Source organism: Mustela lutreola, chromosome X (assembly GCF_030435805.1).
Source record: "Mustela lutreola isolate mMusLut2 chromosome X, mMusLut2.pri, whole genome shotgun sequence".
NCBI lineage: Eukaryota > Metazoa > Chordata > Mammalia > Carnivora > Mustelidae > Mustela > Mustela lutreola.
Window position 1 is genome coordinate 91,572,329 of NC_081308.1, and position 16,720 is coordinate 91,589,048.

At 39.0% G+C, this 16,720-nt stretch overlaps 1 protein-coding gene across 1 annotated transcript in view; it reads left to right on the forward strand.

Moving 5' to 3' along the window:
* Positions 1-643: 643 nt before the first annotated feature.
* RNF128 (ring finger protein 128) overlaps positions 644-16,720 on the forward strand; it is a 108,063-nt gene continuing 91,986 nt past the window's right edge. Inside the window, exon 1 of the mRNA XM_059157857.1 lies at positions 644-1,349. Within this exon, the coding sequence (XP_059013840.1) occupies positions 944-1,349 (406 nt within the window). The 5' untranslated portion in view covers positions 644-943. The remainder of the gene's footprint in view (positions 1,350-16,720) is intronic.

Here is a 16,720-nt window from a genome sequence, read left to right on the forward strand (position 1 = left end):
AGCCACTTGGCCAGACCAGTTGACCCTTCAGCAATACATATCAGTTGCACTCCTGATTAAAAGCAGAGCTTACAATAAAGGAAGTGACGAAATAAATAAGTCTGTCTAGACATCTGAAAGCACCAGAATTAAAAATACTAAATATTCAAAATCAAACCTTGACCAATCTTTTGTTACAGTATAACACATGGGACATAAAAATTAATGGAATGCTGCAACTCAGGTATCAGGCAATCAACAAATATTTGAGCGCCTACCACGGGCAAGGCACTGTACTTAAAAGGATCCCTAGCCACTGAAATATGTTGACTTTTCAACGAATAAACAAGGTGGCTGAAGATATTCCTTGGGGAGCCTGTTAAGAAAAATTCCACAAAGAAGTAAGAGGGGGAAGGGCTATAAAATCAATTCTACGTCTACCGTAGCAATTAAACTTCTGGGTCTTAACTCCTGGCTGGACTGGTGGATAGCATATTTCAGCAGGGCTTGGAAAACCAGTTTGTTTTAGATAATCTGAGAGAGGTGACTTTCAGCCTCGTCACGTGGGATTCCCAAGAGTCCAGTTCCTCATTCCGATCCACTCCATGTTTATGAACGTGCATTAGCTGGCACATTAAGAAAAAAAATCTCAGTGCAGGAAGTCATCCAATCCTGATAAGTTGACATGTAGAATAAAGTTTATGGTGTTATTTATTGCTAACGTAGTCCTGGTTAAAGGTTACGTGTGTGCAGTTGGAGGAGGGGCAGGCAAGGGAGAACGTAGATAACTAAAGTGAAATAGAGCTGATGTATTCAGAGCTTATGTTGCTAGAGGTGAGATCAGTTACCTACTTGCAACTGAAATTTCAAACTTCTGCCTAGCGGGGACTTGAGTGGACAAATGGTGACTGATAGTTGGAAATACCAGCAGACATCTTAAGTTTTATGCTCAGATGAACAAGCAATGAACCAGGAGAATAAGTCCAGTTGTTTTCGGCTGCTTGTAATTTTTACCTTTTTATTTAAAATCACGGCGTCTTTTTCAATGAATGCCTATGTGACTGTGACTTATTACAATGAAACCAGCAACTACACTACGATAGAGAGGTGTGAATGTGGTGTTTATGGATTAGCCTCACCAGTGGCTAATGCTATGGGGGTGGTGGGCATCCCCAAGAACAATAACTACCAAGCTTGTGACTACAACACTGAGTTTACTAATACTAACAGTCCCTGGATTGCACTGATAGAAAGAGGTAATTGTACATTTTCGGAAAAAATTCAAGCAGCGGGCAGAAGAAACGCAGATGCTGTTGTGATTTACAATGTTCCAGACACTGGCAACCAGACAATACAGATGGCAAATTTCGGTAAGTAATGACCGAGTCCTAAAGAGAGTTTGTCTTTGTTTATCTTAAAATGGTATTTCAATCTAGAATTACTCTAGGATCTGGCAATGACATTGTAAAAATGATTTAATTTTTTTTTCTTTTTTGCCCAGCACTATTATCCCTTAATTAATACTTGTAATTAAATTGTTCCAAAGACAAAAGCAATTCATGAAGTGATCTCTATATCCCTTTCACGATTTTCTTAGTTGTATTAGTTTGCTCACTGTTTATTTCATAACTGTTTTTGAAGAAAATGCACCTTACTTCTAAACATTAAAGAAAACTTAAATATTTTAATTCCATTTTCAATTTGTGCTTTTCAGTTTGATTCATTTACTTAGACAGAAAGAATTGTATGTATTCAAGTATGCAGTAACTACAGAACCGATTATTATAAGTAAACAATAGCATATTGTAAGTACACAAAATGTTTAGAGAAATGGGAATCTATCTGCTGTGTGCATATGAGATTTGAATGTTTGTGGGACTAATACATATAAAACTACTCTCTAGAAAGAGTATACATTGGAAAAGGCATAGTAGAAATAAGATCACACCAAAATTTACATCAAAAGTAAAAGTTTCCCTTGTAAGTATTTCCTTAGGACTTCATAAGTAAGTATAACCATCTAATTTATTAACTTGCTACTGGAATTTACTTCCAAGAATTATTGTTTTTATTTTATTTGTTTTGTAAAACAATGCCAGTTTCCAAATAAATGATACTTAAACTAGTAAAGAAGTAGATTTGTTACCCAAGTTTTCTATAGTGTGGGTAAGAATGGGTATTTTTAGCCCCAAATAGCTAAAGAGGGAAATAAAAGGCAATAATTTCAAACAGGGTAAGAACTGGAAGAACACAATATCAGGATAATTGGTTATCACCACCAAACTTGAGCCCTGAGGAAATTAATGTAAATTCAACACATTTCAGAATTGCAAAAGAGTAAATCAAATTTGTGTTAAGAATAGTAGCGACTGGAACTTGCAGGTTATACACATGCAGTATGGCAGTTTAGTACTAATGTAGGATAAACAAGCTGATTGTTTCCCTAGGTATCAAAACACCTGGTAAAGACGATCTTTCAGCAGTACCAAGTTATCATAAATGTACAAAACTCCATTTGCTACCTTTTATAATATATTCTAGACACTCCCAGAACTTAGGCATTCACTCTTTTCTTCTTTTGAACTTCAGAGGACTCCAGAAGGCTTCCATGCATGTTCCTACATTTTTACAGGTGACTTTTACTTTTGTAGAAATAAAGAAAGACAGCTTTCTCATGAAAATCAGAAACTGAATCTGTTCTAAGGAACCTACTTCCCTAATGTTCCAATTAGATTCTGAGCGCTCTAAGTTTCCTTTTGCATGGACAATCACCTTGTTTTCACCCCCTGCTATTTTTTAAAAAGATTTTATTTATTTATTTGAGAGAGAGAGAGATCACAAGTAGATAGAGAGGCAGGCAGAGAGAGAGAGAGAGAGAGAGAGAGAGAGAGAGAGAAACAGTCTCCCTGCTGACCAGAGAGCCCAATGCAGGACTTGATCCCAGGACCCCGAGATCATGACCTGAGCGGAAGGCAGTGGCTTAACCAACTGAGCCACCCAGGCGCCTCCCCCCTGCTATTTTTTAAGTATAAATAGTACCAATCTAAATTGTAATCCGGTTGCAAAACTTGCTTTGCAACGCGCAGTAGGGGCCAATATCGAGTGGAATGTGGGTACCCAGCCCCTGATTTTAAAAGATTTACCAAAGATCACTTACAATAAATTTCACCAAAGGGCATGTACACAGTCATCTAAACGTTTGACTCTGAGCAGAGTATTAGAAACAAGGCAGTTACATTTAGCATTCAATATGTACTTCCAGCATACTCAAAGGTACGTGATCAAAAACATTTTTTAAAACTACTGCATTGTCCCTTTTTTCAAACAAGCACATTGAAAAAGAGAGCATAATGATAGTATTTGTAATAGTTTATATTTGTTGCCATTTACTATATGTCAGACACTGTTGTAGGGCCTTTATTTTATTTTTTCATTTTTCCTATTACCACTTTATTTTATTAATTTAAATTCAACTAGCCAAAATATAGTTTCAGAGGTAGAGTTCAGTAATTCATCAGTTGCGTATAACACCCAGTGGTCATCACATCACATGCCCTCCATAATGCCCAGTGGTCATCACATCACATGCCCTCCATAATGCCCATCAGCCAGTTACCACGTCCCCCAACCACCTTCCCTCCAGCAACCCTCAGTTTGTTCTCTAGACTTAAGAGTCTCTCATGATTTGTCTTCCTGTCTGATTACTGATCTTTAACATTGAATGTCCTCAACCCCAAAGAATTAAAATTGTAAGTTTAATATTTTGCAGTTGTAAGACCTGTCAACTGGTGTGTTATTGGAGTTCTCTCTTCCCAGAAATTTACCTTATATAGAAATTATTAGATGATGCAGTCGACAGTAAAGCAAGTGTGGATACAAAAACTCTATGATCAGCTTCTAGGCCATTACAGATTGACTCATTATTTTGTAACATAAGCCAAAAGGGTGTGAGGTTTTGCTATCTTTTCACTAGTGTTCTTTTTTTTTAACCTTTATATTATTCTTTTTTTAAATTTTTTAACTGTTATGTTCAATTAGCCAGCATATAGTACATCATTAGTTTTTTTTTTTTTAAGATTTTATTTATTTATTTATTTATTTGACAGACAAAAATCACAAGTAGGCAGAGAGGCAGGCAGAGAGAGAGGAGGAAGCAGACTCCCCACGAAGCAGAGAGCCCGATGCGGAGCTTGATTCCAGGACCCTGGGATCATGACCTGGGCCGAAGGCAGAGGCTTTAACCCACTGAGCCACCCAGGCGCCCCCATCATTAGTTTTCGATGTAGTGTTCAATGATTGTTTAAGCATGGGGGTGGGGAGTGCGTAACAACTCCTCTTCCTCCTCCAAAAGCTCGTGGCTTCATCTCCATCACCTCGTCTTTTATCACCCCTAAAAACCACCTTTTCAGCGTTGGCCCCCTCAGGGCTGTAGCACCCTTGCCTTCTGGCCCTGTTCCACCTACTTCTCCATTCCTTCGATCCCATTTTTCCATGCTAGACCTTGGGAGAATTTCCACAATGTTGTGCCTCTTTGCTTACTGATGTTAATGCCCTCCAACCACAGATCACTAGGAAAGACCTGTAGTTGAAAAAGGTGGGTTTTTTATTTGCTGCAGCAAAGGGAGAATGCACACCATGAGAAACCATGGGGCATCTCAGTGACAGGGTGGTAGAAGGGACTTAAGAGGATTTGGACTTGCTTTAGATGATCTGCATGAGGGTTGAGGGAAGCAGGCCATTTACCAGCCACCCCAGTTTTCCTGAGACTGAAGGATTCCCTGGAATGTGAGAGTTTCAGTGCTTAAACCAGGAAATTCCTGAGGAAACAAGGCTGACTTAGTTACACTAGCTGGTTTTGTTCTACGTTTAAAGGCTGGGGTGCCTTGGTGGCTCAGTGGGTTAAGCCGCTGCCTTCAGCTCGGGTCATGATCTCAGGGTCCTGGGATCAAGTCCCACATCTAGCTCTCTGCTCAGCAGAGAGCCTGCTTCCTCCTCTCTCTCTCTCTGCCTGCCTCTCTGCCTACTTGTGATCTCTCTCTGTCAAATAAATAAATAAATCTTTTTTTAAAAAGGCTATCAATGGGACGCCTGGGTGGCTCAGTGGGTTAAGCCACTGCCTTCGGCTCAGGTCATGATCTCAGGGTCCTGGGATCGAGTCCCGCATCGGGCTCTCTGCTCAGCAGGGAGCCTGCTTCCCTCTCTCTCTCTCTCTCTCTCTGCCTGCCTCTCCATCTACTTGTGATTTCTCTCTGTCAAATAAATAAATAAAATCTTTAAAAAAAAAAAAGGCTATCAGAAAGTGGGGGAAATTCTGTGATTAGATTCCTAAATTAATCTTATCTCTAAGTGGGGCAGACTGACCTAAGCTAGAGCAGTAGTTGGTAAAGAAGCAACAGTCACTCATATTAGCCAGGATGGGAGATGTTTGGTCATTTTTGGTGGGTGGGACACTGTTCATATTTTAACAATGTTCAGACATGATTGTGGAGTAGTCTTATTTTTGTCTTGATCCATCATGGTTGCAGAGCAACCTTCCCTAATATTGATGTTCTGTGAGACTATTTATGCTCAACAAGAAAACACCAAGGCCCAGTTAATAGTGGCAGGCTGGATCCCAGATGTCAGGGGCTGCTTGTCTCTTTGTCACTGACAACACACTATGCTCATGCCTTACTGTGGTGCAAATATATTCTCTTCCCACTGCCCACCACCACCATTTTATATTTCTGGGACTCCTCATCCCCTCTAGGCTGCTTTTGAAGTCCCCAACAAACATAAAGAATGCCTCTGCACTCCTTGCTTCTCCTAGTTTCATGATGTGGGTACAGAGTTTCCTTACTCCTGGGCCCAGTCTATTTATAGCCTCCCTAGTAGCAGTCTTTTTTCTCTGAAGGGGGTAACTTCAGTCTGAGAAGAGTTTCCACTGAGGAGGAATAATGGGTAGCCTAATGCTTGGAGGTGAATCTTTAATTGAACATTGTCCAATTTGCAGTCTGTTTTGATTTTGTCCTTTGATGGTGTTGGAAACAGGAGGACATGCTTATGGTATCCTTAAGTAATGACATAAGGTCTTAACAACCCTTTCCAAATGTTCCAAATGTCCATCCCGTTCTGTCCCAGACATGCAAGAAAATCAAGAGGCCCATTATTAAAGTGTAAATTTGGAGCCTGTTAAGTACCCACTGGATAAGCAAACAGGTCCTGAAAGTGAACTATGCTGTTAATAGATAAATTGCCTTAAGAAATGCTTAAGCTTAAAAAAAAAAAAAAAAGAAAGAAATGCTTAAGTTTGAGTGCAGTTTTTTTTTCTTTTTTTTTTATTTTTTATAAACATATAATATATTTTTTACCCAGGGGTACAGGGGATAAACCTGTGAATCGCCAGATTTACACACTTCACAGCACTCACCAAAGCACATACCCTCCCCAATGTCCATAACCCCACTCCCCTTCTCCCAACCCCCCTCCCCCCAGCAACCCTCAGTTTGTTTTGTGAGATTAAGAGTCACTTATGGTTTTTCTCCCTCCCAATCCCATCTTGTTTCATTTATTCTTCTCCTACCCCCTTAACCCCCCATGTTGCATCTCCACTTCCTCATATCAGGGAGATCATATGATAGTTGTCTTTCTCCACTTGACTTATTTCGCTAAGCATGATACCCTCTAGTTCCATCCATGTTGTCGCAAATGGCAAGATTTCATTTCTTTTGATGGCTGCATAGTATTCCATTGTATATATATACCACTTCTTCTTTATCCATTGATCTGTTGATGGACATCTAGGTTCTTTCCATAGTTTGGCTATTGTGGACATTGCTGCTATAAACATTCGGGTGCACGTGCCCCTTCAGATCACTACGTTTGCATCTTTAGGGTTAATACCCAGTAGCACAATTGCTGGGTCATATGGTAGTTCTATTTTCAACATTTTGAGGAACCTCCATGCTGTTTTCCAGAGTGGTTGCACCAGCTTGCATTCCCACCAACAGTGTGGAAGGGTTCCCCTTTCTCTGCATCATCGCCAGTGTCTGTCATTTCCTGACTTGTTCATTTTAGCCATTCTGACTGGTGTGAGGTGATACCTCATTGTGGTTTTGATTTGCATTTCCCTGATGCGGAGTGAAATGGAGCACTTTTTCATGTGTCTGTTGGCCATCTGGATGTCTTCTTTGCAGAAATGTCTGTTCATGTCTTCTGCCCATTTCTTGATTGGATTATTTGTTCTTTAGGTGTTGAGTTTGCTAAGTTCTTTATAGATTTTGGACACTAGCCCTTTATCTGATATGTCGTTTGCAAATATCTTCTCCAATTCTGTCAGTTGTCTTTTGGTTTTGTCTTTGGTTTTGGTTTTCGTTTGCAAATATCTTCTCCAATTCTGTCAGTTGTCTTCTTTCCTTTGCTGTGCACAAGCTTTTGATCTTGATAAAATCCCAATAGTTCATGTTTGCCCTTGCTTCCCTTGCCTTTGGTGATGTTCTTAGGAAGATGTTGCTGTGGCTGAGGTCGAAGAGGTTGCTGCCTGTGTTCTCCTCAAGGATTTTGATGGATTCCTTTCTCACATTGAGGTCCTCCATCCATTTTGAGTCTATTTTCATGTGTGGTGTAAGGAAAAGGTACAATTTCATTTTTCTGCATGTGGCTGTCCAATTTTCCCAGCACCATTTATTGAAGAGGCTGTCTTTTTTCCATTAGACATTCTTTCCTGCTTTGTTGAAGATTACTTGACCATAGAGTTGAGGGTCTATTTCTGGGCTCTCTATTCTGTTCCATTGATCTATGTGTCTGTTTCTGTGCCAGTACCATGCTGTCTTGATGATGACAGCTTTGTAATAGACCTTGAAGTCCGGAATTGTGATGCCACCAACTTTGGCATTCTTTCTCAATATTCCTTTGGCTATTCGAGTTCTATTCTGGTTCCATATGCATTTTAGGATTATTTGTTCCATTTCTTTGAAAAAAATGGATGGTATTTTGATAGGAATTGCATTAAATGTGTAGATTGCTTTAGGTAGCATAGACATTTTCACAATATTTATTCTTCCAATCCAGGAGCATGGAACATTTTTCCATTTCTTTGTGTCTTCCTCAATTTCTTTCATGAGTACTTTATAGTTTTCTGAGTATAGATTCTTAGCCTCTTTGGTTAGGTTTATTCCTAAGTATCTTATAGTTTTGGGTGCAATTGTAAATGGGATTGACTCCTTAATTTCTCTTTCTTCTGTCTTGTTGTTGGTGTAGAGAAATGCAACTGATTTCTGTGCATTGGTTTTATATCCTGACACTTTACTGAATTCCTGCACAAGTTCTAGCAGTTTTGGAGTGGAGTCTTTTGGGTTTTCAACATATAGTATCATATCATCTATGAAGAGTGATAGTTTGACGTCTTCTTTGCTGATTTGGATGCTTTTAATGTCCTTTTGTTGTCTGATTGCTGAGGCTAGGACTTCTAGTACTATGTTGAATAGCAGTGGTGATAATGGACATCCCAGCCGTGTTCCTGACTTTAGCGGAAAAGCTTTCAGTTTTTCTCCATTGAGAATGATATTTGCGGTGGGTTTTTCATAGATGGCTTTGATAAATTTGAGGTATGTGCCCTCTGTCCCTACACTTTGAAGAGTTTTGATCAGGAAGGGATGCTTTACTTTGTCAAATGCTTTTTCAGCATCTATTGAGAGTATCATATGGTTCTTGTTCTTTCTTTTATTGATGTGTTGTATCACCATTGATTGATTTGCGGATGTTGAACGAACCTTGCAGCCCTGGAATAAATCCCACTTGGTCGTGGTGAATAATCCTTTTAATGTACTGTTGAATCCTATTGGCTAGTATTTTGGTGAGAATTTTTGCATCTGTGTTCATCAAAGATATTGGTCTGTAGTTCTCTTTTTTGATGGGATCCTTGTCTGGTTTTGGGATCAAGGTGATGCAGGCCTCATAAAATGAGTTTGGAAGTTTTCCTTCCATTTCTATTTTTTGGAACAGTTTCAGGAGAATAGGAATTAGTTCTTCTTTAAATGTTTGGTAGAATTCCCACAGGAAGCCATCTGGCCCTGGGCTTTTGTTTGTTTGGAGATTTTTGATGACTGTTTCAATCTCCTTACTGGTTATGGGTCTGTTCAGGTTTTCTATTTCTTCCTGGTTCAGTTGTGGTAGTTTATATGTCTCTAGGAATGCATCCATTTCTTCCAGATTGTCAAATTTGTTGGTGTAGAGTTGCTCATAGTATGAACTTATAATTGTCTGTATTTCTTTGGTGTTAGTTGTGATCTCTCCTATTTCATTCATGATTTTATTTATTTGTGTCCTTCCTCTTTTCTTTTTGATAAGTCTGGCCAGGGGTTTATCAATCTTATTAATTCTTTCAAGGAACAAGCTCCTAGTTTCATTGATTTGTTCTATTGGGTTTTTTTTTTTTTTTTTGGTTTCTATTTCACTGATTTCTGCTCTGATCTTTATGATTTCTCTTCTCCTGATGGGTTTAGGGTTTCTTTCTTGTTCTTTCTCCAGCTCCTTTAGGTGTAGGGTTACGTTGTGTACCTGAGACCTTTCTTGTTTCTTGAGAAAGGCTAGTACCACTATATATTTTCTTCTCAGGACTGCCTTTGTTGTGTCCCACAGATTTTGAACCATTGTGTTTTCATTATCATTTGTTTCCATGAATTTTTTTCAATTCTTCTTTAATTTCCTGGTTGACCCATTCATTCTTTAGAAGGATGCTGTTTAGTCTCTATGTATTTGGGTTCTTTCCAAATTTCCTCTTGTGATTGAGTTCTATCTTCAGAGCATTGTGGTCTGAAAATATGCAGGGAATTATCCCAATCTTTTGATACTGGTTGAGACCTGATTTAGGACCCAGGATGTGATCTATTTTGGAGAATGTTCCATGTGCACTAGAGAAGAATGTGTATTCTGTTCCTTTGGGATAAAATGTTCTTTTTTTTTTTTTAATGTTCTGAATATATCTGTGATGTCCAGCTGTTCCAGTGTGCCATTTAAGGCCTTTATGTCCTTGTTGATCTTTTGCTTGGATGATCTGTCCATTTCAGGGAGGGGAGTGTTAAAGTCCCCTACTATTATTGTATTATTGTTGATGTGTTTCTTTGATTTTGTTATTAATTGGTTTATATAGTTGGCTGCTCCCACATTAGGGGCATAGATATTTAAAATTGTTAGATCTTCTTGTTGGACAGATCCTTTGAGTATGATATAGTGTCCTTCCTCATCTCTTATTATAGTCTTTGGCTTAAAATCTAATTGAAATAAGGATTGCCACTCGTGCTTTCTTCTGATGTCCATTAGCATGGTAAATTGTTTTCCACCCACTCACTTTAAATCTGGAGGTGTCTTTGGGTTTAAAATGAGTTTCTTGTAGGCAACATATTGATGGGTTTTGTTTTTTATCCATTCTGATACCCTGTGTCTTTTGATTGGGGCATTTAGCCCATTAACATTCAGGGTAACTATTGAGAGATATGAATTTAGTGTCATTGTATTGCCTGTAAGGTGACTGTTGCTGTATATGGTCTCTGTTTCTTTCTGATCTACTACTTTTAGGCTCTCTCTTTGCTTAGAGTACCCCTTTCAATATTTCCTGTAGAGCTGGTTCGGTGTTTGCAAATTCTTTCAGCTTTTGTTTGTCCTGGAAGCTTTTAATCCCTCCTTCTACTTTCAATGATAGCCTAGCTGGATATAGTATTCTTGGCTGCATGTTTTTCTCATTTAATGCTCTGAATATATCATGCCAGCTCTTTCTGGCCTGTGGATAAGTCTGCTGCCAATCTAATATTTTTACCATTATATGTTACAGACTTTTTTTCCCGGGCTGCTTTCAGGATTTTCTCTTTGTCACTAAGACTTGTAAATTTTACTATTAGGTGACGGGGTGTGGACCTATTCTTATTGATTTTGAGGGGGGTTCTCTGCACCTCCTGGATTTAGATGCTTGTTGCCTTTGCCATTATTGGGAAAATTCTCTCCAATAATTCTCTTCAATATACCTTCTGCTCCCCTCTCTCTTTCTTCTTCTTCTGAAATCCCAATTATTCTAATGTTGTTTTGTCTTATGGTGTCACTTATCTCTCGAATTCTGCCCTTGTGGTCCAGTAGCTGTTTGTCCCTCTTTTGCTCAGCTTCTTTATTCTCTGTCATTTAGTCTTCTATATTGCTAATTCTTTCTTCTACCTCATTTATCCTAACAGTGAGAGCCTCCATTTTTTATTGCACCTCATTAATAGCTTTTTTTTTATTTCAACTTAGTTGGATTTTAGTTCTTTTATTTCTCCAGAAAGTGCTTTTATATCTCCCGAGAGGGTTTCTCTAATATGCCTTTTTCGAGCCCGGCTAGAACCTTGAGAATCGTCATTCTGAATTCTAGATCTGACATATTACCAATGTCTGTATTGATTAGGTCCCTAGCCTTCAGTACTGCCTCTTGTTCTTTTTTTGTGGTGAATTTTTCCACCTTGTCATTTTGTCCAGATAAGAGTATATGAAGAAGCAAGTAAAATACTATAAGGGTCACAAAGACCCCAGGAAAATATGCTTTAACCAGATCAGAAGAGATCCCAAATCGTGGGGGGGAGAAAGGGGATAAAAAGAGGTTCAGAAAAAAAAAAGAAACAATTAAAAAAAGAAAACTAATAAAGAAAAAATATAAAAAAGAAAAGAATATATATATATGATAAACTAGTTAAAAACGTTAAGAAAGAAAAGGGTAAAATTTTTTTAAAAATTTAGCAGAAGAAGAGAGAAAAAAATTGAAAAAAAAAATTAACTGCAAGACTAAAGAATCATGGGGAGAAAGCCATGAGTTCTGTGCTTTGCTTTCTCCTCCTCTGGAATTCTGCCGCTCTCCTTGGTATTGAAACTGAACTCCTTGGTAGGTGAACTTGGTCCTGGCTGGATTTCTTGTTGATCTTCTGGGGGAGGGGCCTGTTGTAGTGATTCTCAAGTGTCTTTGCCCCAGCCAGAACTGCACTGCCCTTACCAGGGGCCGGGCTGAGTAATCCGCTTGGGTTTGCTTTCAGAAGCTTTTGTTCCCTGAGCGCTTTCCGTAGAGTTCCAGAGGACAGGAATGAAAATGATGGCCTCCCAGTCTCCAGTTCAGAGGAGCCGAGAGCTCTGGCCTCCACTCCTCAGTGCGCCCTCAGAGAATAGCGCCCAATAATTCCCGTCTGCCTGACCTCCAGCTGCGCTCCGAGCTCACCGAGCCAGCGACTGGTTCTAGGGAACCCCAAGCTGTGAGCTCACTCTTGGCTCTGTCTCTGTAGCCAGCTTCCTAACCCTAATACCTGTGAGCTCTGCGACACTCAGCCACTCCGATCCTTCTGTGACCCTGCAGGACCCGAGGCCATGCTGAGCCTGCATGGGCTTCACCCTGGTTTAGCCTCTGGAGCAATGTCCCTCAGCAAAATAGACTTTTAAAAGTCCTGATTTTGTTCTCTGCCGCTTGCCGGGAGCCGGCCCCTCCCCCTACAGTTTATCTTCCCTTTGCTTTGGATTCACTTCTCTGCCAGTCTTACCTTTCAGAAAGTGGTTGATTTTCTGTTTCTAGAATTGCTCTTCTCTTCGATCTCCTGTTTGATTTGTAGGTGTTTGCAATCTTTAGATAAGCTATCTAGCTGATCTCCTGCTACCTGAAGTAGTCTCAGCCTGCTACTTCTACGCCATCTTGACTCCTCCGCCTTGAGTGCAGTTTATTTCAGCCAAGTCAATAATCTGGATGGGATAAAGTGGTTCTTACATTTTTATCATTTCCACTATGTTGAATGAAGGGAATATCAGGGTAAGGTTTGAAGCATTTCAGAATCCCCCAAACTCATCAACTCCACAGCAAGTAAGTGCAAGGAAAGAAAGGACTTAATCAGAGCAGCAAAGGCAAATGCTAAATGTTTGGGGGAAATGTCTTCCAGAAATGAAAGAGGAAATAAAAACATAGTATATAAATGGAGAAAATAATTAAAAACTTCTTGAAGGACTCAGATATACACACCAAGAACTTAATTCAAGAAAAGTAATCAGTTCCACTTCAAAGGAATCTTAAATCTCTCTACCTGGTATCCATCTCCAAGACTTTATCCTCAGACCATAGGCAATAACTTCCTAACTGATCTTGCTTCTCTTTTCCACTTCCAAGCCTATCCCCACACAGAAGCCAAAATAAAATGCCTTTGAGAAAAGATAAATCACTCCTTGTCTAAAGTCTTTTAGGTCCCATGGCACTTAGAGTAAATTCAACTCCTTCCAATATCCTTACCTAGTCATCAATCACCTGGTTTCTGCCTACCATTCTGACCTCATCTCCTCTAACCTCCCTGCCTCCCCACCTCCACTGCCCCTCCCACCCTTACCACTCACTCAACTCTAGCTACACTGGCTTCCTTTCAGTCCCTCCATTCCATTAAACTCTTCCCTGCTCTTCAGCCTGAAAGTACTTGATACCTTCCTCTTCTTCACCCTTGCATCTTATTAAACATAACGCCCTATTGCTTTGACCTCCAAGCATTACTTTTTTAAAGTTTTTATTTAAATTCCATTTAGTTAACATACAGTGGAATATTAGTTTCAGGTATACAATAGAGTGATTCAGCAATTCCGTACATGGCCCAGTGCTCACCACAAGTGCACTCCTTAATCCCCATCTCCTATTTCACCCATTCCCCACACCCCCACCTCTGGTAATCATCAGTTTGTTCTCTGTAGTTAAGAGTCCGTTTCTTGGTTTCTCTCTCACTCTCTCTCTCTCTTTTTCTTGGTTCATTTGCTTTGTTTCTTAAATTCCACATATGAGTGAAATCATATGGTATTTGTCTTTGTCTGACTTATTTTGCTTACCATTATACTCTAGCTCCATTCATGTCACTGCAAATGGCAAGATTTCATTCTGTTCATGGCCAAATAATATTCTGTTGTATATACATGTATGTATATATATCATGGCTTCTTGGTCCATTCTTCTATCAAAGCACACTTGGACTTTTTCTCTAACTTGGCTATTGTAAATATCACTGCTATAAACATCAGGATGCCTGTATCCCTCTGAATTAGTGTTCTTGTATTCTTTGGAGGAAATACCCAGTTCTGCAGTTGCTGGATCATATGGTAGCTCTATTTTTAACTTCTGAGAAATCTCCATACTTTTTCCCACAGTGGCTATACCAGTTTGTTTCCCCACCAACAGTGACTGAGGGCTCTTCTTCTCCACATCCTTGCCAACATTTGTTGTTTCTTGTGTTGTTGATTTTAGCCAGTCTGACATGTGTGAGTTGATATCTCATTTAGTTTTGATTTGCATTTCCCTGATGATAAGTGGTGATCAGCTTCTTTTCATGCACCTATTAGCCATCTGATGTCTTCTTGGAGAAATGTCTGTTCATATCCTCTGCCCATTTCTTAACTGGATTATTTGGTTTTTAGGTGTTGAGTTGTATAAGTGATTTATAAATTTTGGTAATAACCCTTTAATCACATTAGTCATTTGTAAATATCTTCTCCCATTCAGTAGGTTGCCTTTTTGTTTAGTTGATTGTTTCCATCGTTGTGCAGAAGTTTTTTACTTTGAAGCAGTCCGAGTAGCTTTTTTTTGCTTTTATTTTCCTTGCCTCAAGAGACATATCTAGTTTAAAAAAAATGCTATAGCAGTTGTCAGAGAAGTTACTGCCTGTGTTCTCATCTGGAATTTTTATAATTTCAGGTCTCTCGTTTAGGTCTTTAATACCTTATGAGTTTATTTTTCTGTATGGTGTAAGAAAATGGTACAGTTTCATTGTTTTGCATGTGGCTGTCCAGTTTTCCCAACAGCATTTGTTGAAGAGATTGTTTTTCCCACTGGATATTCTTTCCTACTTTTGTCAAATATCAGTTGAGCTTATAGTTGTTGGTTCATTTCTGGGTTTTTTATTCTGTTCAATTGATCTCTATGTCTATTTTTATGCCAGTACCATTCTGTTTTGATTACTACAGCTCTTAACAGAACTTGAAGTCCAGAGTTGTGATGCCTCCAGCTTTCCCTTTCTTTTTTCAAGCTTGCTTTTGCTATTCAGTGTTTTTCATGGTTTCATATAAATTTTAGGATTGTTTGTTCTAGTTCTGTGAAAAATGCTGTTGGTATTTTGATAAAGGTTGCATAAAATCTGTAGATTGCTTTGGGTAGTACAGACATTTTAGCAATATTTGTTCTTCCAATCCATTTCCTTGCATTCTTCCCATTTCTTTGTGTTGTCTTCAATTTCTTGCATCAGTGCTTTAAAGTTTTCAGAATATAGATCTTTTACCTCTTTGGGTAGGTTTATTCCTAGGAATCTTATTATTTTGCATATAATTGTAAATGAGACTGAATCCTTGATTTTTATTTCTGCTGCTTCATTATTGGTGTAGAGAAATGGAACAGATTTCTGTATGTTGATTTTGCAACTTTACTGAATTTGTGTAACAGTTCTAGCAATTTTTTGGTGGAGTCTTTCAGGTATTCTACATATAGTATTATGTCATCTGCAAATAGTGAAAGTTTGACTTCTTCCTTACTGACCTGGTCTTTTATTTGTTTTTTTTTGTTTTTGTTTTTGTTGTTGTTGTTGTTGTTGTTGTTTGGTTTTGGTTTTTTTTTGTTTGTTTGTTTGTTTGTTTTGTCTGATTGCTGTGGCTAGGACTTCCAGTACTATGTTGAATACAAGTAGTGAGAGTGGACATCCTTGCCTTGCTCCTGACCTTAGGGGAAAAGTTCTGTTTTTTCCCCGCTAAGGATGAGGTTAGCTGTGGGCTTTTCCATATGGTCTTTATTATGTTGAGGTATGTTTCCTCTAAAACTACTTTTCTGGAGTGCCTGGATAGCTCAATTGGTTGAGTGTCTGACTCTTGGTTTTGGCTCAGATGGTGAGTTCATGGTCATGGGAATCGAGCCCCTCCTGAGGCTCTCTGCTGAGCAGGGAGTCTGCTTAAGGATTCTCTCCCTCTGCCCTTCCCCCAATTCCTGTTCTCGTGTATGCACACACGCACTTTCTCCCTTCCTAAAACACATAAATAAATATTTAATAGAAAATAATAAAAAATAAATCTACTGTGTTGAGGGTTTTTATCATATATGGATATTATACCTTGTCAAGTGTTATTTCTGTGTCTATTGAAATGATCAGCTCATTCGTATCCTTTTTCTTATTGATGTGATGTATCACATCAGTTGATTTGCAAATATTGAACTACCCTTGCATTGCAGGAATAAATCCCACTTGATCATGGTGAATGATTTTTTTTTTTGTATATATGGACCATATCTTCTTTTTTGTTTGTTTGTTTTTTATTTTATTTTAGTTTTTAAGTGTTCCAAGATTGTTTATGCACCACACCCAGTGCTCCATGCAATAGGTACTCTCCTTAATACCCACCACCAGGCTCACCCATCCCCCCCATCCCACTCCCTTCCAAAACCCCCAGTTTGTTTCTCAGAGTCCACAGTCTCTCATGGTTTGTCTCCGCCACCAATTTCCCCCAATTCACTTTTCCTTTCCTTCTCCTGATGTCCTCCATGTTATTCCTTATGCTCCACAAGTAAGTGAAACCATATGATAATTGACTATCTCTGCTTGACTTATTCCACTCAGCATAATCTCCTCCAGTCCTGTCCATATTGATACAAAAGTTGGTTATTCATCCTTTCTGATGGAGGTGTGCTGTGAGTGATATATTTTTTAAAGATTTTATTTATTTGAGAGAGAGAGTGAGAGGGGAGAAGCAGATTCCCCATGGA